This window comes from Gallinula chloropus (genome assembly GCF_964237585.1).
Source record: "Gallinula chloropus genome assembly, chromosome: 7".
NCBI lineage: Eukaryota > Metazoa > Chordata > Aves > Gruiformes > Rallidae > Gallinula > Gallinula chloropus.
This window is the reverse complement of record NC_140092.1, coordinates 21,444,800-21,468,250: the sequence shown is the minus strand read 5'-3', so window position 1 is coordinate 21,468,250 and position 23,451 is coordinate 21,444,800. Positions and strand designations below refer to the sequence as shown.

At 53.9% G+C, this 23,451-nt stretch overlaps 1 protein-coding gene across 1 annotated transcript in view; it reads left to right on the top strand.

Annotated features, from left to right (window-relative positions):
- The first annotated feature begins 2,621 nt into the window (after positions 1-2,621).
- The window catches only part of PRAG1 (PEAK1 related, kinase-activating pseudokinase 1), a 28,643-nt gene continuing 7,813 nt past the window's right edge, over positions 2,622-23,451 (top strand). The window contains exons 1-3 of the mRNA XM_084266636.1: positions 2,622-2,963; positions 4,681-6,470; positions 17,844-18,001. Coding sequence (XP_084122762.1) covers positions 2,640-2,963; positions 4,681-6,470; positions 17,844-18,001 — 2,272 coding nt within the window. The 5' untranslated portion in view covers positions 2,622-2,639. The remainder of the gene's footprint in view (positions 2,964-4,680; positions 6,471-17,843; positions 18,002-23,451) is intronic.

Genomic DNA, 23,451 nt, shown 5'->3' with positions numbered 1-23,451 from the left:
TGCCCCGAGGGGGCGGGTCGGGAGGCGGGTTGGGGCGGAGCGGCCGCTGCCCCCCGGCCCACGCGAGGCCCCGTTTTACCACTCGCCCGGTAGCGGCGGCCCTGGCCGGGCACAAGGCGGAGCGGAGCCCCGGGAGGCTGGTGAGAAGGGAACGGGGCTGGGAGCGGGGGGGGAGCGGGTGGGCGCCGCGCCTCCGCCTCCCGGGACAAAGCCGGCTCGGGAAGGACCCCGCGGCTGCTCGGGGCCGGGCCGGGGAGGGGAGGGGAGGAGAGGAGCCGCCGAGGTGGCGGGGCCGTGCCGGTGCCCACCGAGCATGCGGGCGGAGGGCTTGGGGAGGCGGGGGAGCGCTGAAGCCGGCTCCCGGTGCGCTGCGCTCCCGCCCGGCACCACCCCGGGAGCCCCGGCGGGCCCTGCCCGGTAAACTTTCCCCAGTCCCGGTGGACGCCCAGTGCCCCGGAGGGGCTGGGCGGCAGCCGGAGCTGTTTGGGTTGGGTTTTGGGGGGTGTTTGGGGTGGGATTTTTTGGCGCCGGAGCATCCTGGTGCCGCATCCTCGCATCCCTCCCCCGGGTCACTGGTCGCCCCCGGACCGGGTCCTCGCCGGTACCCCGGGGTCCGTGCGGTACCCCGGCTCCCGGCTTGCGGCTTCCCCGCTCCGAGTCTGCCCGCTGCGGGCTGGGTACCGGCTGTCCCAGCGTCTGTCTGGGCGGTGAGGACCAAGGGCTGGGTTAGCTGCAGGAAGGGAAATCCCGACCTTTAAAAGGCATTCGGCGGCGCCGGCTGCTAAAGCTGGAAGCGAGGAGTTTTTTCTGGCTCCGGTCCCTGCTTCCCTCCCTTTGATTTGCCTCTTGGCTTCGCTGCCTCTCATCAGGACGCTTGTCCAAGTTTGGGTGATGCCGGACGCTGCTTCCCAGGTCCGAGAGGAAACCGAGTGTTTTTAAAAGACCTTTTTTTCCCTGCAAATAACGTTAATTTTGTCGTTGAGGCGCATCCAAGGGTCATTTTGCTGCCTTTTGCTTAATTTGGACTCTGCAAAATCCCTGGAAAAACCTGCCTAACGCAGCCTTCTCCCTAAAAAGGAGGGACTCACAACTCCCATTCGCGAGTCACATCGATATTCCCCCTTTTTTCCTGCTCTTTCATTAAACAGAACCTAATTTATCAGCTTGCCAGGCAGGACTCTGCGGGTACTGATGCTTTAGCCCATCAAAGCCTCCCTTCCCAAAGGTGGGAGTTCAGATAATGCTGGGGGGATGGGTGGGGGGAGGCAGCAGCTTTCCCACGCACACATCACTTTGCCCCACGAAGCTCATGGTAGTCTTTCTTTTTGCCATGTGATAGGATGGCTATTAGAGAGGATGGCCAGGGCATCTCCAAACCCAGAGGCAAGAGGGTTTTACTGGGGGGCTGGTTTGGAGGCAAAGGTGTCCATAGCTGCGGAGGTGATGCAGTATGTGGTCAGGACACGGGTATAAAGGTGCCTCTTCGCTTGGAGACTCCCAGAAAAGGAGCCAGGGTTTGCTTTATCTTTGGATTGGGATCAGCTGGCCAGGAGGTGATGACCTGAATGTGGTTAGGTGAGGAAGGATCCGTGGAGGGATGTGGGGGACTCGTGTGCCCTGACATCTCTAGCAGCCAGCTGCAATTTTCCTGACCTAGCCACGCTTTCTGATCTTCTCTCCCTTAATCCACTGAGCTTTGTGGGAGTCCTCCTCTGAAGTACCTCCAAAGTCATTAGCTCCAGGTAGCTACTGGCTGAGTGCAGACTTGGGGGGGTGGGGGTTGGGGGTGAGGGGGGGGGTGGAGAGAACGACACAGGAATGCAGGAATGTCTTATTCCTGGGGCATTTCCTCCTGGGGAAGGAAGATGGGGAAGGGATCCTTGTCTGTAAGCCATCCAAGAGCACAAAAAGCTTCTCCCTTTGCAGACAATGAATCATTTCAGCGAGCTGACACTGTTATTTGTGGTTCCTGGCAGAGCAGATAAGAGCTTTCTGCCAGGCACTTGCTCAGATCCGTGCCAGCCTCAGCCCTGCCGATTCCCTTCTCCGATGCGCTTGGGTGGGAGAGGAGCCTTTGTGTACCACAGCCGTGCTTTCTGGGTGAAGGAAGATTGTTGCTGGTCCCCTTGGTTACACACTCACCCGTCCTGGTCCTTGGATCTCCAGGCCTTTTTTATTTTTCTGGAGAGAGGATGCAATGCCACTTTGGAGAAGGGGGGGTTTTCCTGCCCAGCTCTGCTTGCAGGACTGTGAACTGCTATTTCTAAGACCTCTTGATCTAAACCTTCTTGTGTGAGGCTTGTTATGCGTGCTCGTTAGGCAGGGAATTAAATCATGTAGGAATGCTGCTCGCTTGATGTCTTCTCTATTACAGAGCTATGCTTAGAAGTTGAGGCTTTTCAAGTGATTGTGTGGGCTTGAGCTCCGAGCAGGGGGGGAATAAAGCCTCGTAAACAGTAAGCCTTTGTGGTGAAGGCAGAGTAAGCATAATTATCTCCTGTCCTATTAAAAATCTTCCCGTTTTGGGGTATAACCAGAGAAATCAGACGCTGTTGTGCTTTTCCAGGTAGCCAGGAGATTGTTAAGAGCAAGGATCTGGGGAGCAGGCGCAAGATGAGCAGCGGAGGCCGGCGTGGAAGATGCAGAGGGCTCTCGGTCTGAGCAGTGAGGGTCTGAAGATGTCTGCGTGCAGTGACTTTGTGGAACACGTCTGGAAACCTGGCTCATGCAAAAACTGCTTCAGCCCCAAGAGTTCCCACCGCCTGCAAACACCCCCGGACGCGGGAGCTGGCGGCGCGCTCCCGAATGGAGTTAGGAGCAAGGCTGAGAGCCCAGCTTTGGAAGATGAAGGTGTGAGTGCCTCCCCCTTCTCAAAGCCAACGATCGCTGTGAAGCCAACTATGATCAGCTCAGATGTTTCGGACACGTGGGCGGATGGGAATATGAATGCAGATCTGTCACAGGTAATGATTAATCCAGGCAAGGCGTGACTTCCCCTTACCTCTCCTAACGGGAGCAGTAGGGATATCTGTTAAAACAGTTTCCTTCCCTTTGTTCTGCCTCCTGCTCCCAGGTTTCTAAGCCCTGTGTTGGCTTCTCAAGGTGGCTGAGCTGCTCGCAAGGCATGGGTGAAGGAGCTTAAAACCCACCTTGTTTGTTTAGGAACTTGCAGGTTTTAAATGAGGATGTGGGTTAGAAGTTATTTTCCTGGGAAGATCACCAGAAAGAAGTCCTGCATCCTTCTGTGCCTGCTTGCAGTCCTTGCTGACTGCATCCTGGGGTGAGGAACCCCAGCTTCTTGGGCTTTCCCCAGAGCAGTGATGCCCTCAGGGCATAGCATCACAAGCTGTCAAGCCCCAGTACTTGGGGTTGCAGTGGAGATGGTTTGCTCCTTGTCCTGACCAGTTGATATCAGCACTGTCCCAGCTACAGGGTGACACGTGGGCTGCTGTCACCTTGCCCTCAGTACAGGGGTGCTACACCCCCTACCCTTACCCCAGGCTGAGTTTTGCACTATGGGAGTGAGTTCTGCTACCATGGGACAGGGGGAAAGTCACTTGACAGGTGATGACGAAGGGATTTTGGATACTTTTCCCCACCTGCTCCCTCATCCCTACTGCTGGGCACAGCCAGGCTGTTCTCCCGGTATAACCCAGGATGTTCCACGTGTGTAACACTGGAGCATCAGCATGAAATGGAATGAAAATAAGCAGAGGGGAGGTGCAGCTATTTCTTCCCTCTCCAAACCTTTAATTGCACAGGGATTCACAGGCAGGGTGACAGGTTGGGTGCCTTTTTGGCAGTGCGCTCGCAGGAGGAGAAAGGAGAATCTCTTGTTTCATCCTTTGTCCCTAACACAGGGATCCCAGATGGTCCAAGGAATAGGATGAGTGTAGAATCACAGACTTGAAGGGGTTGGAAGGGACCTCCAGAGCTCATCAGGTCCAACCCCCTGCCAAAGCAGGGTCCCTAGGATAGGTCAGGGCTGGAATCTCTCCAGACAAGGAGACTCCACACCCCCTGGGCAGCCTGGCCCAGGGCTCCCTCACCAGGAAGAAGTTCTTCCCCACATTGGGGCGGAACTTCCCGGGCTCCAACTTGAGGCCATCGGCCCTTGTCCTGTCCCCACAGACCCTGAGAAGAGGCTGCCCATGTCCCCCTGCGTGCCACCCTTCAGCTATTGATCCCCATTGATCAGATCCCCTCTCAGGCTGCTTCTCTCCAGGCTGAACAGCCCCAGCTCACTCAGCCTTTCCTCGCAGGGGAGATGCTCCAGGCCCTTCATCCCCTTCGCAGCCTCCGCTGGACTCTCTCCAGGAGACCCCTGGCTGTTTTGTCCCAGGGAGCCCAGCACTGGACACAACACTCCAGGTGGGGCCTGACCAGGGCAGAGCAGAGGGGGAGGATCCCCTCCTTTCACCTGCTGGCCACGTTCCTCCTGATGCCCTCAGAATCCCCAGGATTCAGTGTAATTTAAGTAGGAAAGGCTTGGGGGTACTCATTGAGGGGGGAGTGAGCACAGAGCAGACCCCCCCAGTGAGCGCAGGAGGGCTGTTGGGCAAAGCTAGGCGTGTGGTTTTATTAAATTAAATATATTTTTAGTAATTTATTTTTTTTATTTCTCTTTTGTTTTGTGCACACACAACCCTGACAGAGCCTTTGTCTCTTTGGCCCGTGCAGGTCAGCTGGGGCATGGTTTCTGGGAAGCAGCTCCTCCTGAAACCCAGCGATGCACCACGGCTCTGCCTGGATGGTTTTGGTGGCGTGAGGAAGCCCTTCCTTCACAACTCCCCCGGCGACTGCTCGGCTTGCTGTCCTTCCAGCTACTCCATGGTGGGTCTGCGCAGCTTGGAGAGCAGAGTGGAGAGAAATGTCTCCATCCACAGCCTGGTGCTGGTGGGTGAGGTGGGAAAGCAGGAGGACAGAGCCAAGGACAAGCTTCCTCTGCCACGTCAAGCCCCCTGCTCTAATCCGTCAGGGGACAGGATTGTCACAAGCTCTGGTAGAAACCCTCCTTCCCAAGGTAGAGATGGGGCAGTGCTCCCCTCAGAAGGGGACCGTGGTTGCCTTTCCCCCAGCTTTGAAAGTGAAGGGGGTGAGTACTGTTCCATCACGGACTGCTGCAGGGAGCGCCTGGCCTCCCGGGAGCCCCGCTGCGCGGAGGGGAAGGGCTGTGAGGATGGAGGCACCGCTCCCTGCGGATGGAGGCGGCGGGATGCCCCCGAGGCTCCCAGGCCAAGCGGCAGGGCCGTGAAGTTCGGGGAGGAGGAGCACAGAGCGGTGAATGTGGCTTTCTGCATCACAAAGGACCAAGGTGACCCCCTCCCCTATGCCCTGTGCTCGGAGAGGAAGAAGCTGGCTCTCCATGCTGAGAGCCTTGGGAGCAGGAAGGCAGCCGCCTTGGCTCTATCCCAGGAGGATGAGGACTCCCCTCTCCCTGGAGAGCCCTCTGTCACCAGAAGTTCCCAGCCTGAGGGCTCAGGCACCCCTCAGCAGGCTGTGGTGGAGCCGCAGCGGCCTCGCCTTGCCTTGCCAGCCCGCGCCGATCCCATCTACGCCGAGAGCAGCAAGAGGAAGAAGGGGCAGATGAAGGCTGTGGGCACTGGCAAGGAGCAAGGTGATGGGGCGTGGAGGGACGGCGGCTGGGTTTTGGCTGGTGAGAAGGAGTACCAGGACTCCACCAGTCAAGTAGCAGCAAAGATAACCATAATGACAGCCCACACTGAGGATGATCACAAGACCATCTTCCTCAGCAGCCCTGACTCGGCGGTGGGAGTTCAGTGGCCGTGTATCAGCCCCGCTTCCCACCCTGATTTCAGCACGTCGCCCACCGCAGAGCTCGGAGAGGGTTTTCAAGCATCTGGAAGTGAGAGCAGCCTGAGATTTCATTTAGCAGCTCCTGCCAAGGCCTCAGTTACTGAGAGCCCAGCCATTCCCCCCAAGATGTCCAAAACCAGCCAGCCAGGCAGCGAGGGGAGCCGTGTGCCCCCCACGAGCTCCCACGTGGCACGGTTTGGTGAGGACAACAGCCACGATGGAGCCGGTGCTCAGGTCCTGCCAAGGAGCTATACTGATCCAGGCACTTTTGGGGTGTCCCCTTCTCTCTGCACTCACGTCAACGGGGTCTCTGGGGAAGACTCCAGCAGGGGACCAGCGGGCTTGTCCTATGACCGGAGGCAGAAGTACTACACCCCAACGTGGACCAAGCAGTGCCGGATAGAGGAGGAGGAAGAGGAGGAGGAGGAGCAGGAGGAGGAGCAGCAGCAGCAGCAGCTCTTAACCCACCAGTGGGCAGCAGGAGCTGAGAATGAAAGAGCTGGTGCTGAACCCGTGGATGATGGACTGATGCTGGAGAGCCAGACCGGGATCAGCAAATCATCATCTTTCTCCTTTGAATTCCCCAAGGACAAGAGCAATGGCGTGGAGTTTGTGCCACCACCGCCACCACCTCCACCCAAAAAGCAGTCCAGGTACAGCCCTGGGAGCGTGTGCGTGGCGGGCCATTAACTGTTTGCTGCCGGGTGATTCCTGCAGGGATTAATTGCACAGGAGGTGCTTCCTGTCCCTTTTTCCTTCCTTTTCTGCTCAGAGGTGGGCTCTCAGGAGACTGTGAGGTGATTGCATGGCTGAAATGCTACTTTTCCCCACTCTGAAAAGCTGTCAGATCTCTGCAAGTCCTGGTTCTGGTGCTGTGCATGCTTGCAGAAGACCTTCAGGGCTGCAAGATGCAGCCTTAGGTCCTGATATTGAAGTGAGAGCAAGGTCTGTGCCCAGGGTGACTGGTTTTTCCCAGGGCAGCTTCATTCCCTTGATGATGAATGTGATGGAAGGTGCATGGTTGCGAGCGTGGTTCCACCTCTTGTAGGTGGAACTGGGCAACTTCTCCTGATGCTGATAGCAAGAGCCTCTGAAATGCTCTGATTTTCTGCTTTCACAGTTAAATCTTGAAGCTGTGGCTTCCCAGAGCTCACTTAATGTGGGTTTGGGATGTGTGGGAGCCTTCTGGGTTCAGCCAGCACTGTCCTGGAAGGCAGGTTTGCAGGCAGGGTGACTGGAGGTCCTAGGGAACAAATGTGAATGAGGGATTGCTGTCCATCTGGGAAGGAAGTAGCTCTGCAAGGCGACTAAAAAAACCCACCCCTGGCTTCCGATACTGTGTGTGAATTCAGCATCTGCAGCTGTGTGTATCGAAGGGAAGGGAAGGGGGAAAAAAGGAGGGGGGAATAAAAGGAGAAAAGGAAGCAAGGAAAATTCCTTTCCTTTCCATGCAGGTCATGGATTAGGTTGTTTGGTTGTCCTGGGGAGGGATGCTTCCACGTTCCGTGGGCGTCCTGTGTTTGCTTTATTGCCTGCAGCAGTTTTGCTACCTGGAACTCCAGCCCCTGGATTTAAAGGTTGAGGGAAGAAGGGACGGGTGTTTGGATGAGAACTTGCTCTTGGGATCTGTGGTCAAGCATCACGTAGGCATCAGTGACCTCCTGGTTGAGACACGGGTTGAGTTGGCCCTTTGTTCTCACACTGAGAGTGTCTTTAGGGCTGGCCACCCTATGGAACCAGTGTTTTATATTGACCAAGTGGTGAATAATTCAGGTTTTCCAAGGAAAGTGAAGAAATGAAGCAGAGGGTTTAGTTCTCCTTTGTGCAGGGCTGCCGGCTGTGATGCTGCGTGCCTGTGGGAGTTGAAGGAAGGAAAAGGTCCCCAAGCAGGATGAGCTTTATTGCCTTCAGAATCCCAGAGGACACCATGGGGAGCTTTAGTTTTGACTCTGTGAGCTTCCTTTTGTAGTTGCTGCCGTGTCTCCTATCAGCCTGTGGCTGGATGGAGCCAGGCTCTGCTCAGGGGTGGCAGCGACAGGACCAGGGGCAGCGGGTGCAGCTGGAGCAGAGGAGGTTCCATGGGAACATAAGGAGGAACTTTTTCCCTGTGAGGGTGAGGGAGCCCTGGGCCAGGCTGCCCAGAGAGGCTGGGGAGTCTCCTTCTCTGGAGACATTCAAAGCCTCCTGGATGTGTCCCTGTGGGATTTAGTCTGGGTGATCCTGCTCTGGCATGGGGGTTGGACTGGATGAGCTTTTAAGGTCCCTTCCAGCTCCTGATGTTCTGTGATGCTGTGATTTGATTTGCCTTGTGAGGTGTTCAGTGGTTGAGGCCCAGCAGTGCTGTGATGGCACAACGTCATCAAGCTGTGATCATCTAGGAAAGGCCAAGCTGCCTGTTGAGAGCCCTCTAGGACCTACTTCCTTCCCAGCAGAGCAGAGGGCAGGCCAGGAAAGTGGTGGCACTCAAGCTCAGTAACAAAGATCCCAGCAGCATCTTCCACTAGCAGTAACAGAACCTCCTTCCACTCATGGAGGGGCAGCCACGCAGAGCCTTCTGGCTGCACTGGGGGCAAGGATGCTTCCCTGGGAATGCTCAGTCTCTTTTTGCCCTTGTGAGGGCTGGGCTGGCGGTTAGAGGGCTCCCTTGACATGTTGGGGTGTCTCCTTGGCTGTGTGACTTGGCCCAGCTGTGCTCCAAGCCAGAATCATGCCCCACTGTTGCCCTCCATGTGGACTTACAATCTACCCCAAGGGGTGTGGAGCATTTCCATGCTCCTCAGAGGGGCTGTGTCATGCTCCTGGCATGATCAGGCTGTGCCAAGTGCAGCAGTTGCTTCTGAGTCACCCCGAAAGCATCTGGGAGCTAGAAAACCCAGGTGACGGAGGGCAGGGAAACTGAGGCTGGGAAACACGTGACATACGTGGCCAGGATATCTAGCAGAGCCATAAATGCTGCCAGGTGGTTGAGACAGGTGCTGGCGTTGCTTTTGTCCCCTGTGGCTGTAGGCAACGTGTTGTGCTAGGTGTATTCATCTCCTAAACCCCTTGAGGCTTGCAGCTGAGTCTCGGGGCGCCTTACTCAGAGTGTAGTTCTCCCCCTGGCTACTACAGCCCTGCCCCACTGGCAGAGGAGGAGGTGGAGATGGCAGGTTTGGCAAGCTGGTTGCTTTTGGTTTGTTTGCTTTGAGGGTGCTCTGGGTCCCATCCTGAAGCAGATGTGGCTTCTCTGAGCGTGTTGATGCAGAAACCAGGGTGGTGTTACCTGCCCATGGTGGTGGGTGGGTGGAAGGGAGGGATGGCTGTGTGGTTAAACATCACCATAGCAGGATTGTGTTACCCTGGGCAGGCATTGCTTGCAGCTCTGGGTTGTGAGGGGACTCTTGCCTGGTGCTGGAGCAACATCTCCTCTGGAGGAGCATCTCCTCTGGTCTTCCAGGGCTGCAGCCAAACGCCTGAAGAAGGGAGGAGGTCTTGCACTCAGAGATGACTCTCAGACCTGTCCATACTCTCCTAAGCCAAGGCAGTCTGTGGATATGTGTTTGTCCATAATGGAAGAACCACCACCCATAGTTCTGCCCTTGCAGAGGGACAGAGCTCATCAGCCCAAGATGTTCTGTGGTGGATCAGCTGCAAAGGCTCCTTTGATGGGAGTGCACAGACCTGGTTGTGGCAGTTTTGGGCTTGGGGCTTAGAAAACCAGGGTTCATTTCAGCCACAGGAAAGGTGTGTAACCATTCTTTCCCATTCTACATCACAGTCACAGCCTGGCTTGGGTGGGAAGAGACCTCAAAGCCCATCTAGTCCCACTCCCTGCCAGGGAGTGGGAGGCAGGGACACCTCCCATCAGCTCAGGGTGCCCAAAGCCCCATCCAACCCGGCCTTGAGCCCTGCCAGGGATCCAGGGGCTCCTACAGCCTCTCTGGGCACCCTGTGCCAGGGCCTCCCCACCCTCACAGGGAAGGACTTCTGCTTAATGTCCCATCCAAATCTGCCCTGTTTGATTTTAAGCCATTACCCCTCGTCCTATCACTACAGCCCCAATAAGCTATCCCCCTCCAGCTTTCCTCTAGGTCCTTCCAGGGTCTGGAAGGGGCTCTAAAGTTCCCCCAGAGCCTTCTCTTCTCCAGGCTGTAGAACCCCATCTCTCTCAGCCTGTCAAGCTGTAGTAAGATACTTGCTGGAAAACCAAGCCTGCATATTTGACTTTCTTAATTAAACTTAATTACTTATTTTAAAGAACACTTCCATGTGTGTTCAAAGCAGATAAAGAAAAAATGTGGATCTGTAGGGTTTTGCTTTGTTCATCTTGGCCCAACCAATTAAAGGGGGGGGGGAGGGGAGTTTATGGGATAAATTCCTACAAGACACTGAGGAAACTCTGGTTTTGTAATGAGCAGCATCTTAGGATGGTGGAAGGAGAAATTCTGGGGAGTTTTAAATGAAAAAAAAAGGAAAGTAATGGATTTGTGCCTGTGTCATCATACATAAAGCTTCTCTGGGCCCCTTGTGAGTGTTCCTTCATGCAGCCCTTTTTATTTCCTGCTCGTTTGAAAGATTGTAGGTACAGAAGATGTGCTCTGAAATGGGATGGGAAATGAGTTGAGTTATGAGAAGAGGACCACAAAGATGCTCAGAGGGCTGGAGCACCTTCCCTACGGAGAGAGGCTGAGGGAGCTGGGCTGGTTCAGCCTGGAGAAGAGAAGGCTGTGGGGGGACCTCATTGCAGCCTTCCCATCCCTGAAGGGAGCAGAGGAACAGGAGGGGAATCAGCTTGTCCAAGGGCAGAGACTGGCAGGACAAGGGGGATGGAGTGAAGCTGGAGGAGGGAAGGGTTAGAGGAGATCTTAGGGGGGAAGTTCTTTGCAGAGAGAGTGGTGAGGGGCTGGAAGGGGCTGCCCAGTGTCTGGGGGTGTTGAAGGCCAGGTTGGCTGGGGCCCTTGTGTAGCTCCAGGCCTGGAGGTTGGTGTCCCTGCCTGTGGCAGGGGTTGGAGCTCTGTGCTCCTTGGGATCCCTTCCAACCCAGACCAGTCTGGGATTCTATAAGAGACTGGAAAGGGAAAATGGTGGCTGGTCTCCTTCCAGAAGGCTGGAAGTTATCTGGCTATGAAAAGGGCTCACCAGGGGAACCAGGACGATGACGACTTAAAGGTTCTTTGGTGTGAAATGCATGGCCTTCAGTTTCTTTGCACCAGGATGTATCTTCGCTGAAATTTATGTCTCTGTTGGGCAGAGGATCAGGCTAAAAGGTCCTAAGAGCTCCTTCTAGCCTGCAAAACCTTGGCAGTTAATTTCTTTCACATGCCTCTTGGGGAGCGGAAACAGTGATGCTGTTTTGCATCTTGAGCTGCTGGCTCTTGAGCTCATAATTAAGGCCACCTTCCACAGGCAGCACCCTGGATGGCCTCTGGAATGTGCCAGATGCACTCACTTTGGGTAACAAAGATGGGTAGCATGGCACTGCCCAACAGCCAGGCCAGATGAGCTTGAGGTGTGCCAAGCTTGCACGTTCCAGAGCCACCGCTGCCGCTTGTTTTCCATCCCCTCTTAGTAAGAAGAGCGTTACGGGATCCCAAGGACACTGGGAACTGGATCACCAGGAAAAGAGACAGGTTTGTTCCTTGCTGGGGAGGTGGTGCTGGCTGGTGGGACTGTGCTGGCTGGGTTTTGCCAGGAATCTGTCTGAGGTGGAGCAGCACTGCACCTGAGACACAATATTGCCCTTCTCTTCCCGTTCCCAAGGCAGGTGCTTGTGTTTGGAGCTCAGCTGTCAGACAAAAGCAGGCTGGCTGCATGGAGCTGCTGTGCGAATTAGGACTGCACCTGGGAGTCATGTGGGTCCCAGGTTTTGATCCTCTTCTCCAAGACTATGGATGCCAGCCAGAGCGATTTGCACAGGCTGGAGAAGTGGGCCCAGGGGAATGCCATGAGGTTCAACAAAGCCAAGGGCAGGGTCCTGTCCCTGGGTTGGGACAATCCCTGTTATCCATACAGGTCAGGAGATGATGGGCTGGAAATCAGCCCTGAGGAAAAGGACTGGTGGGGACTCGTGGGTGAGAAGCTGGACATGAGCCACCAAGGAGCATCTGCAGCCCAGAAGCCCAACCCCATCCTGGCTGCATCCCCAGGAGTGTGGGCAGCAGATGGAGAGAGGGGATTCTGCCCCTCTGCTCTGCTCTGGGGAGACCTCACCTGCAGTGCTGGGTCCATCTCTGGAGCCCTCAGCACAAGGAGGACAGGGACCTCTTGGAGTGGGGCCAGAGGACGCCACAGAGATGACTCAAGAGCTGGAGCAGCTCTGCTGTGAAGCCAGGCTGGGAGAGCCGGGCTGGTTCAGCCTGGAGAAGAGAAGGCTCCAGGGGGACCTTATAGCCCCTTCCAGCCCCTGAAAGGTGCCTGTAGGAAGCTGGGAAGAACTGTTCCTGAGGGCATGGAGCGATGGGATGAGGGGGGGTGGGTTTGAACTGGAAAAGGGAAGATTTAGATTGGGTATTAGGAAGAAGTTCTTCCCTCTGAGGGTGGTGAGACACTGACCCAGGGTGCCCAGAGAGGTGGTGGAGGCCCCATCCCTGGAGACATTCAGGGTCAGGGTGCATGGGGCTCTGAGCAACCTGAAGATGTCCCTGCTCACTGCAGGGGTTGGACTCAATGATCTCTAAAGGTCCCTCCCAACCCAACCCATTCTGTGATTCTATGACTTATGTTTGGTCTAGGACAAGCTAGATTTATTGGTATTAAAATCACAGATAAACTCTGGATGGAGTCCATTTAAATACGTAACTAATAATTAAGTAAATAAAGCAATGAAGGGAGAGTCTGTCTCCAGCAGGAGACAGAATCATCTCTGGGACAGGGAGCAAATAGACTTTATGGCTTTTCCCCTCTGATTTTTGTCCAAAACTAATCAAAAACTTCTCTTCCCACTTCTGCCAGTGGGTTGGTTTTAGCAGGTGATCCTTCATCTGCTGACCTCAGAGGAGAGCTTGTTTCTTTTAGAAGGAAAGATGTTCACTCCTGTGTGTGTTTTCTGTCTTCCCATTTAAAAAACAGCAGATCTGGCAATTAAAACGAGCTGCTTTAGTATCTTCCCCATCTCAGAGCATGCGGTGATTCAGTTTTTGACCCATCTACCATCATAACTCTTCACCCTGTCTGAATTAACCCTCACATCTCCAGGCTCCAAACCCTTGTTTCAACTTAACCTTCACCACGTGAAGTCTTTTTGGTTCAGGGAGGAGCAGTGTCATCTTCCGGATGGAGTTGGGAGCGTTACCAAAATCCTTTTCCCTCACCTCAGTTTTGCTTTCTCCACATATAGCAGTCAGTAGCAGAAGGATAAATACAAATCCAAGCCTGGCAGTGCCTGTAAACTGGTTTATAACTGCCCTGCATTTGGGGGATGACCTGCTGGAGAGGAGCTCTTCAGAGAAGGACTTGGGGGTGCTGGTGGGTGACAGGTTGGCCATGAGCCAGCAGTGTGCCCTGGGGCCGAGGAAGCCAATGGGATCCTGGGGGCATCAAAAGGAGCGTGGCCAGCAGGTCAAAGGAGATGATCCTCCGCCTCTGCTCTGCCCTGGTCAGGCCACACCTGGAGTGTTGTGTCCAGTGCTGGGCTCCCTGGGACAAAACAGCCAGGGGTCTCCTGGAGAGAGTCCAGCGGAGGCTGCGAAGGGGATGAAGGGCCTGGAGCATCTCCCCTGCGAGGAAAGGCTGAGTGAGCTGGGGCTGTTCAGCCTGGAGAGAAGCAGCCTGAGAGGGGATCTGATCAATGGGGATCAATAGCTGAAGGGTGGCACACAGGGGGACATGGGCAGCCTCTTCTCAGGGTCTGTGGGGACAGGACAAGGGCCGATGGCCTCAAGTTGGAGCCCGGGAAGTTCCACCCCAATGTGGGGAAGAACTTCTTCCCGGTGAGGGTGAGGGAGCCCTGGGACAGGCTGCCCAGGGGCTGTGGAGTCTCCTTGTCTGGAGAGATTCCAGCCCTGACCTGTCCTAGGGACCCTGCTTTGGCAGGGGCTTGGACCTGATGAGCTCTGGAGGTCCCTTCCAACCCCTATGATTCTGTGATCCACGGGAAGATGCTGGAAGCAGCAGCGGCGGGAGGAGGAGGTTGAAGATATAATTAGTCCCATTTCATGATAGACAAGCATATGGTACAAAGGTGCTTCCTCTTGTGTAACAGTTGCACTGGGCCATGTGTTGTGTTTGATGTTGTAATGCAGTCTGGGTTTTTTTCACTCTGCCATGCATTAGTTCCAGGATTTTTATTTTGGGAAGGGGGGGTGCCCTGTTGACATTATCATCACCAGCCTTCTCCTGGAGTGTGGTTTGGTTTGTGGGCTCTCTATTCTCCTCCACTTCCTTCCCCCTTATGTGGAATTGATAAATCTCAGCATCTCTGTTAGCTGTTTGAGGCCTGTCATCTGTGCTGAGGAGGAGTGACACCCCCCTTCCCTCCTCCTGCTGGCACCCTGAGGCTGGGAAACCCTCTGAGGGAGCTGCAGAGCGGGTGTTCCTTCTGATCAGGTCTCTGTGTGTGTGTGGAGATGCCTTCCAGCATCCTTTTCAACTTTGACGTGGTCTGGGCAGGGCTGTGGGAATGTTGCAGAAAGCCAGGATAAAATTGTTTAGGATGGGGAAAACCATGGAGAACAGTGAAGGGGAAGGGTTGCCTGAATACAGCAGCATGTTGTGTGGAGGATGTTGAGTAATTGGCATGTATTTAAAGCTGCCAGACTGATTTGGAGAGCTGGAAGTCCTGGCTTTTTTAGGTTATCAGGTTGGGAGAGCTGTGACCTGCTCTTTACATGAAGGAGGCTGTGGTGCTGCTCTTGGAAGTCGCTGCTTGTGTTTAAGGTGCTGAGCAGAGAATTTTTTGAAACAGAGGTGAATTAATCACCACTGTGTCTTTGTGAAGGGGAGAGGAGCCTGCAGATGTCAGCCAGCTGGTGAGGGGGCAACCTGAGAGCTTTGAGAGAGGTTGATGCTCTGCCCTTCCAATATCCTTTCGTGAAAAGGGTGAGATGGAGACCAGCCGCCCATGCCCTTGGTGTGGTGGAGAGGAACGCTGCCAGAGCAGGGGGAGGTCAGGTTAGCTGTAAGGCTAATGTAGCTAGAAGCTATGGGGGAGGTTTAGGGTGGGTGTCAGGAAGAGGTTCTGTGCTGAGAGGGGGGTCGGGTGCTGGCACAGGCTCCCCAGGGAAGGGGTCCCAGCCCCGAGCTGGGCTGAGGGCAAGAAGCGTCTGGCCGCTGCGCTCAGTGCCCTGCGCTGCCTGGGCTGGGCTGTGTGGAGCCAGGAGTGGGACTGATGGGCCTGAGGGGGCCCTCCCAGCTCAGGGGGCTCTGGGGTTCTAAGTTGGGATCCCAGCAAGTTGTGGCAACGATGGGTTATTCAGCTCTTGGGGAGGAATTTTACGAAAACAGCAGAGTTTGACCCCAGTGAGTGTTTTCAGCCATTCTCTGGTAGAGCGGACGGTGTTTTAATCGGAGCAGGCCCGGGCCGCTCACAGGAAAAGAGGGAGCTGTGAAGCAGTGGTGTTTCCAGGCAGGATTAGCTGGCCCAGCTCTACCATCTAAAACAAGAGCAGGATGTCGTTTAAGCAGCAAACAATCTCTATTTCAGTGTGCCTGCTCAGGAACTGCCTCTAACACCGAGTCACAGCGGTGCGGAGAGGAAACGCGGGGCTCTCCCTACATCTGACTTCACCCAGGCTGAGCAAAAGCAGCAGCCAGCGCGGTGGTTCTGGCAGCCGCCGCGTTGCTCCCAGGTTGCTCGGAGGAATAGGTGTGGTTGGTGTACGGTGGACCTTGGACCCCGCTGAGCAAAGTCCCATCTCTCTCTCTCACTCACTCTCTCTGAGTGCGGGAATGGTAAGGCAGCTCGGCGGATTTGCGTTGGCGATGGGAAGGAAACTGAAATGCCACCGACTCTTCGTGGGGAAGGGATGGGAAGGGGGGTTGGTGGGGGTGAAGGGGGGGTGGTGGTAGAGGAATGAGTTAGAAAAACCTCTCAGCTGTGTGAAACAAGGGTGGGTGTCTTGTGAAACCATCTTATTTTCTTACGGATTTGGTTCTTGACAGGACAGAGAGTGGACTCGCGTGGGGTGCACGCCCATGTGGGTCTTCCCCCCCTCCCCAAAATAACTAAACATTAAATATCTGAGAAAGCTACAGGATGAAGATATATCTTTCTAATAATTTTATAAAAAGAATTAAGTCCAGTTGGTCGTGTTCAAGAGCCTTAATTGTAGGTTCAGGTTCAGATTAGATATTAGAAAAAGTTTGTTTACTGAAAGAGTTGTGGGGCTGTGGCACAGGCTGCCCAGGGAGGGCACCCCACCCCTGGATGTGCTTAAAAAAAGGGTAGATGATGTCCTTAGGGAGATGGTTTAGCATAGGACAGGAACAGTTGGACTTGATGATCTTAAAGGTCTTTTCCAACCTTGTGATTCTGTAGTGGAACTAAAATCCTCTATGTCTGTCTCACTGTCTGTCTGTCTATCCTTTCTATTTGAACTTGGGGTGGTGCATCGCGAAGTGCTGCGAATTGCCCTAAAAGGCTTGTTGTGGTCAAGTCATCGGCGCTATGAGGCCAACGTGCCTCTGCTGAGCTCTACCTGAGGTGGCTCTTTTTTTAAGAGCCGTACTTTCATCAGCCACAGGGTATTTTTAGCCCAAGGGCTGCTCAGGCAAATGAGGAAGTCTGGCAGAAGTTTCTTCCGGGCTTCTCACGCGCTCTGCTCTCCATGTGCTGGTGTGGACACGGGAGTAAGTGCTTTGTCTGCCTGGGGAATGAAGCGTTCCTCAACCTCCACCTGAAAAAAAATCACCCTGCTCCATCTGCTGTGCTTTCGGTGGGGGGGTGATTTTGGAAGAGGAGGGATCCTGAGCACAGGAACAAGGTGCCATGAGAACACGGTCACGCAGGTCTTTTGTTTGTCTTTCTCAGTAGCTGCCTGATTAGGAAACGGCGGATTCCTCACAGGGAGATAGCTGATGGAAATCCTTTTTCTTTATTTTATGAGACTTCCACTAACCTTTTTACATTCCTAATCCTCCTTGTGTTGAATTTTACCAGCAGATTGGCAGTTTTACTTCAAAAAATGCGGATTGATAACCTTTGTTTGCTAGCTGGCAGAGTCCGAACGGCACCAGAGCTCTGGCTCTGTGCTCTGATGTGCTGCCTGATTCCAACTGTTCCTGTTGTTTTTTTCCAAGCAGGAAAAGAAATGCTGAAAAAGTGGGGGAGAAATTCTTGATCTGAGCAAAATATCCTGCTTTGCCTACAGCAGAGTGCTTAAACTGTGACCCAGAAGGTTGCAAACCCAGTTTATGGCTTGCTTATTTATTTAGATGGGAGCTGGGTGGCAAGCTGCAGGTCCCCCGGGTGGCAAGCTGCAGGTCTTGCATTGAAAGCTGCATGGTAGGTCCTGAGCTTGACAGGCTCTTGTTTTCTGTGGAGGCACTGCTTCTTTTGGGAGGTGCCAATGCATTGAGGAGACAACAGCTACTAGGGATGGACTTCCACTTATGCCACTGCCAGAAGGAATTGGATTCTGACACCAGGCCTCAACCTGCCTGACTGTAAAATGGGAGGAGTGATGCTGCTCCTTTCCCTTGAGAACTTTACTGATGGACAATGCTGGTGGTGGGTCCTACTGCTTCCCAGTGATGGTGGCAAAGATAGAATGTGGTCCAGGATGCACATGTGCTAGGCAAAGGAGATGCAGCCTGGGGCTGGATGCTGTTGGCTCATTGCTTCTCTCTGCTCAAGCACAGCTGGTTTGGCATGGGGTTGGGGGGACTGGAATGGGGGCTGCAAGGCTATAATGCCCTCATTATAGGGAGGTGATGCCCAGGTGCTGTAGAAAGAAGATGATGTAGAGGAATGAAGTCCTGTGGTGTGATAAAAGGCTGTGCAGTGTCTGTATAGATGTGTGGGGACCAAGCTAAGGCAAGAGCGGGCTTGATTCCATTTGCAGGTCTCTTGAGCCATCCCTCTCATGATTCTTCTCTTCTCCTCTCTCTAGGCACGCTCTGAAAATGAACCCAAATCACTCTGAGTTGGAGAGGGTCAGCAACAGCTCTGCTGAGAGCCTCAGCCCGTCCTTCAGGAGCGTCCACGTCAGCTTCACGGCTGGTTCCACCGACAGCCTCGACTCCGACTCGCAGACTGGCAGTGATGGCCGTAAGTGACCCTGGGGTGTGGGACAGGCAGCTTTGGACCTGAGGAAGGAGTTACCTCCATCCTGAGGCCCACTGCTGGGGCAGCATCTTCAGAGCAGGGATCACCAGAGTCTCATCACGCTCCCCTGGAGCATAGCCATCAGGTGAAAGGAGGGGATCCTCCCACTCTGCTCTGCCCTGGTCAGGCCCCACCTGGAGTGTTGTGTCCAGGTCTGGGCTCCCTGGGACAAAACAGCCAGGGGTCTCCTGGAGAGAGTCCAGCGGAGGCTGCGAAGGGGATGAAGGGCCTGGAGCATCTCCCCTGCGAGGAAAGGCTGAGTGAGCTGGGGCTGTTCAGCCTGGAGAGAAGCAGCCTGAGAGGGGATCTGATCAATGGGGATCAAGAGCTGAAGGGTGGCACACAGGGGGACATGGGCAGCCTCTTCTCAGGGTCTGTGGGGACAGGACAAGGGCCGATGGCCTCAAGTTGGAGCCCGGGAAGTTCCACCCCAATGTGGGGAAGAACTTTTACACAGTGAGAGTGAGGGAGCCCTGGGCCAGGCTGCCCAGGGGGTGTGGAGTCTCCTTCTCTGGAGAGATTCCAGCCCTGTCTGGATGTTGACCTGTGTGACCTGTCCTAGGGACCCTACTTTGGCAGGGGATTGGACCTGATGGGCTCTGGAGAGCCCTTCCAACCCCTGTGACTGTGATTCTATGATCACCTAGTTCACCTAGTTCCACTTCTCCTACCCTCTGCCTCTTGAGGAACTTAAGGCGAATGTGGCAGAGTGAGGCCAGCGTCATGGGCTTTTCCTTCATTTCATTTGGCAAGTGCCAAAATAATTCATCCTGTGGCTCTCTTCACTGGATAGAACTTCCATGTGAGAGCAAATTGTCCTCATCTTTCATATGTTGCATGATATCACAAACAGCCCTGCAACAGAAAGTCCACTGTGGATTTGGAGGGCAAATCCTCTGAGGAGCAGCTGAGGGAGCTGGGGGTGTTGAGCCTGGAGAAGAGGAGGCTGAGGGGAGACCTTCTCCCCACCTCCACTGCCCTGCCAGGAGGGTGCAGAGAGGTGGGCGATGGTCTCTTCAGCCAGGGGACAGGAGATGGGATGAGGGGGAATGGGCTCAAGCTGCCCCAGGGCAGGGTCAGCTCAGCTGGGAGGGAAAAGTTCTTCCCTGGCAGAGTTGTGGGGCTGTGGCACAGGCTGCCCAGGGAGGGGGCTGAGTCCCCAGCCCTGGGTGTGTTTAACAGCTGGGGAGATGAGGTACTGAGAGATTGGGATTTTGGGATTTGAGGTGTACCAGGAGGTGTGTCACACTAGAGATGATCGCTCCCTCTCACTGTGTGCCCAGTTATTTCTTCAAGGGGAGAAAAAAATCTGCCTGCACTTGTTTGAGTGAGGTTAAAACATCCTTACTATGAAGTCACTTTTTTCACCAGCGCGTAACTCAGACACGCACCAACATGTTCAGCCGCCCAGAAAGTATTTCCTTTGCAACAGCAGCTTTGGTGGTGTGGAAGTTCTCTCTTTCCAAGAGCAACAACGTGCAGCAATAAAATTAAGAGCTGGAGCTCTGGAAACTCCATTTTTCCACCACTAAATTGGAGCCTGAGAAGAGTGAGACTGTGCCAGGAAATTGTATGGGGGAAGAAAAACTCCCATATGTTTGATATCTGCTTGCTGGGCACAGAAACAATTCGCTGCCCTGACCTGTCCTAGGGACCCTGCTTTGGCAGGGGGTTGGACCCCATGGGCTCTGGAGGGCCCTTCCAACCCCTGTGATTCTGTGAGTGTGTGATTCTGTAACACAGTTCCTCCTGCTGATGCAAGCAAGATGCTGTGCAGTCAGTCAGTGAGGGAGGTGAGCTCAGACTAATGTGCTACGCTGTCAGATGTTAAAATACGAAGCCTGGAAGCATTTAAGCCCTCAGCACGCAGATGGATTCGGCATTGGGGGTGCAGAACGCTGTTAGGGGTGTCGTGCTTTGGGTAGAGCCTGGTGGCACGTGACAAAAAGGAGAGGAAAAAAAAGAGAAGAAAGAGTAAGAGGCCTTTGGCATTTGTGGCCTAGGCATGTGGACTGGCTGCCAAAGCATCCAGTGCTGGCTTTTGTTCTGTCAAGTAAATCCTGCCTCTCCAAACTGGGACTCGGCTGCGTGTCCTGGCAGAGAAGCCTCTGATCTGCTCCTGGGCTGCACGCTGAAGAATTTCTCTTGGCTGTCTCCTCTGTCAAAGACCCCCTGGCCTGGGTATGACAGGAGATGCTGTGCTGAACGATCCCTGCCTGTGGCTTTTCACAGGACTTTTTAATGGAGGGGATTTTTCCTGTGGACACGGTGAGGTGTGATGCAGATGCCTGGGCTTTCATTAAAGCTTGGGGCATGTATCTCCATTGAGCCATGGGCTCTGCAGTTAACTAGAGAGCAGCCAAAAAGGAGGTGATCCTCCTCCTCTGCTCTGCCCTGGTCAGGCCCCACCTGGAGTATGAAAATGGATGTGATGCTACCAAATGCTGGTGGGAAGGGATGGAGAGAGATTGTGCCAGCATCCACTCTGGTAGCTGAGAACAAGGGGACCTGCCCTGGCTTCATGTGAACTAACAGCAGCTAACAGAGATTGGAGAATAATTGGAGTAATTAAGTCTGCCCAGAACCTCTCTTCTCTCTTCTCTTTTCTCTTCTCTTCTCTCTCTTCTCTTCTCTTCTCTTCTCTTCTCTTCTCTTCTCTTCTCTTCTCTTTCTCTTCTCTTCTCTTCTCTTCTCTTCTCTTCTCTTTCTTCTCTTCTTCTCTTCTCTTCTCTTCTCTTCTCTTCTCTTCTCTTCTCTTCTCTTTCTTCTCTTCTCTTCTCTTCTCTTCTCTTCTCTTCTCTTCTCTTCTCTTCTCTTCTCTTCTCTCTTCTCTCTTCTCTTCTCTCTTCTCTTCTCTTCTCTCTTCTCTCTCTCTCTTCTCTCTTCTCTTTCTCTTCTCTTCTCTTCTCTTCTCTTCTCTCTTCTTCTCTTCTCTCTCTTCTCTTCTCTCTTCTCTTCTCTTCTCTTCTCTTCTCTTCTCTTCTCTTCTCTCTCTTCTCTTCTCTTCTCTTCTCTTCTCTTCTCTTCTCTTCTCTTCTCTTCTCTTCTCTTCTCTTCTCTTCTCTCTCTTCTCTTCTCTTCTCTTCTCTTCTCTTCTCTTCTCTTCTCTTCTCTTCTCTTCTCTCTCTTCTCTTCTCTCTTCTCTCTTCTCTCTTCTCTCTTCTCTTCTCTTCTCTTCTCTTCTCTTCTCTTCTCTTCTCTCTCCTTCTCTCTTCTCTCTTCTCTCTTCTCTCTTCTCTCTTCTCTTCTCTTCTCTTCTCTTCTCTTCTCTTCTCTCTTCTCTCCTCTCTTCTCTTCTCTTCTCTTCTCTTCTCTTCTCTTCTCTTCTCTTCTCTTCTCTTCTCTTCTCTTCTCTTCTCTTCTCTTCTCTTCTCTTCTCTTCTCTTCTCTTCTCTTCTCTTCTCTTCTCTTCTCTTCTCTTCTCTTCTCTTCTCTTCTCTTCTCTTCTCTTCTCTTCTCTTCTCTTCTCTTCTCTTCTCTTCTCTTCTCTTCTCCTCTCTTCTCCTCTCTTCTCCTCTCTTCTCCTCTCTTCTCCTCTCTTCTCCTCTCTTCTCCTCTCTTCTCCTCTCTTCTCCTCTCTTCTCCTCTCTTCTCCTCTCTTCTCCTCTCTTCTCCTCTCTTCTCCTCTCTTCTCCTCTCTTCTCCTCTCCTCTCCTCTCCTCTCCTCTCCTCTCCTCTCCTCTCCTCTCCTCTCCTCTCCTCTCCTCTCCTCTCCTCTCCTCTCCTCTCCTCTCCTCTCCTCTCCTCTCCCTCTCGGCCAGGTTGGATGGGGCTTTGGACACCCTGGGCTGGTGGGGGTGTCCCTGCCCATGGCAGGGGGTTGGGACTAGATGGGCTTTGAGGTCCCTTCCAACCCAAAGTGTTCTGCGAGTCTATGATTGATGTGCCACAGTACAGCTTTGGGTCTGTGTGTGACACGCCAGGACAGGCTGGGACGGGAGCTCAGGGATCTGAGCCCCTGTGCTTACGTGAGAGCTGGTGAGTCACTAGTGAGAGCTGGTGAGTCAGGAGTGACTGGGACAAGAGCCTGCTTCTGCTGACATGAGACTGCCCTGGGGCATTCCTGTAGAGCAAGCAAGAAAGCCACTGCCTGGAAGTGCCTGCAGGCAGCTTCGGCCTCTCCAGCAGCCTTATGAGGAAGAGGGATGGCCTGCTGCCCCTCTGCAGCTGTGGGAACTGCATTCAAAGGAAGCAATAGATCCTGCTACCTGCTGATCTCTTTTGGAGCTAAGCCCCACCTTTCAAGGTCTACACTTGGATTATGCAAGGCATGAGCAGAGCTCAAGTTTATCCAGAGTCCCACCTGTCATTCAAGTGGCACAGAATATGATCTGAAATGATTATGTTTCCTCTTTCAGTCTCCTCTGCAGACCCCTCCACTCCTCATCCCTTCTGTCTCTGTGATCTGAAATCAGCGCTCTTCATTTCAACTACAAATCATCTTCCCTTTTTTCTTCCCCTGCTTCCATGATGTGCAACTCCATTAGCTTCTTCCAGTCTGGCCAGGCAAGGAAACCAGCAACGAGCTGCTAGCCATCCCAGTCTGAATCCCAGTCCGTGCAGATGGCACCTGGATCTGCTTAGGGTTCAGTGCATGTGGTGAGGCGATGCTGCTGCAGAGCAAAGAGGGCTGGCAACGTGCTTGGGAACAGGCATGAGGGTGGGGGGAGGCCACGTTTAATTTTTCAGGGTCAACTCAGATGGGAGGGAAAAGCTCTTCCTTAAAAGAGTTGTGGGGCTGTGGCACAGGCTGCCCAGGGAGGGGGCTGAGTCCCCACCCCTGGGTGTGTTTAACAGCCGGGGAGATGAGGTACTGAGAGATCTGGGTCAGCACAGGACAGGGACGGGTGGACTCCGTGAGCTTAAAGGGCTTTTCCAACGTGGCAAGTCTGTGATGGAAGTTGCTAAAATCCCTGTCCTTGCCCAGAGACCCTTACCCAGCATGAGGCAGAGCTGGGATCACTCTGCTCATGGTGATGCTCTGGTACAGGTGGAGGATTGAAGCGGGCTGGGTTTAAGAGGTTGTCCTCAACTTCCAGGTTCTTACCTTCCTGGGCATGACATCACAGCTTAAATATTTACCTTCTGCTAGCTTTGTACTCCTGCCTGTGTGGTTCACAGGGACGTGGTTTTGGGATGGGAGGGGCATTCCTTTAGGTGGCTGGTTGCAGGCTGCTTTGCAAACCTGCTGTGCTCAAGCAGATTGAATCCTGAAGCCCTTCAGGGAAGCTTTGCAGATGTGGTGGGAGAGAAACTTTGCATGAGCCAACAGTGTGCTCTTGCAGTTCAGAAGGGCTATGGGATCCTGGGCTCCATCAGCAGAGGGGTGGCAGCAGGGACAGGGAGGGGATTGTCCCTCTCTGCTCTGCCCTGTGAGGCCCCAGCTGGAGTCC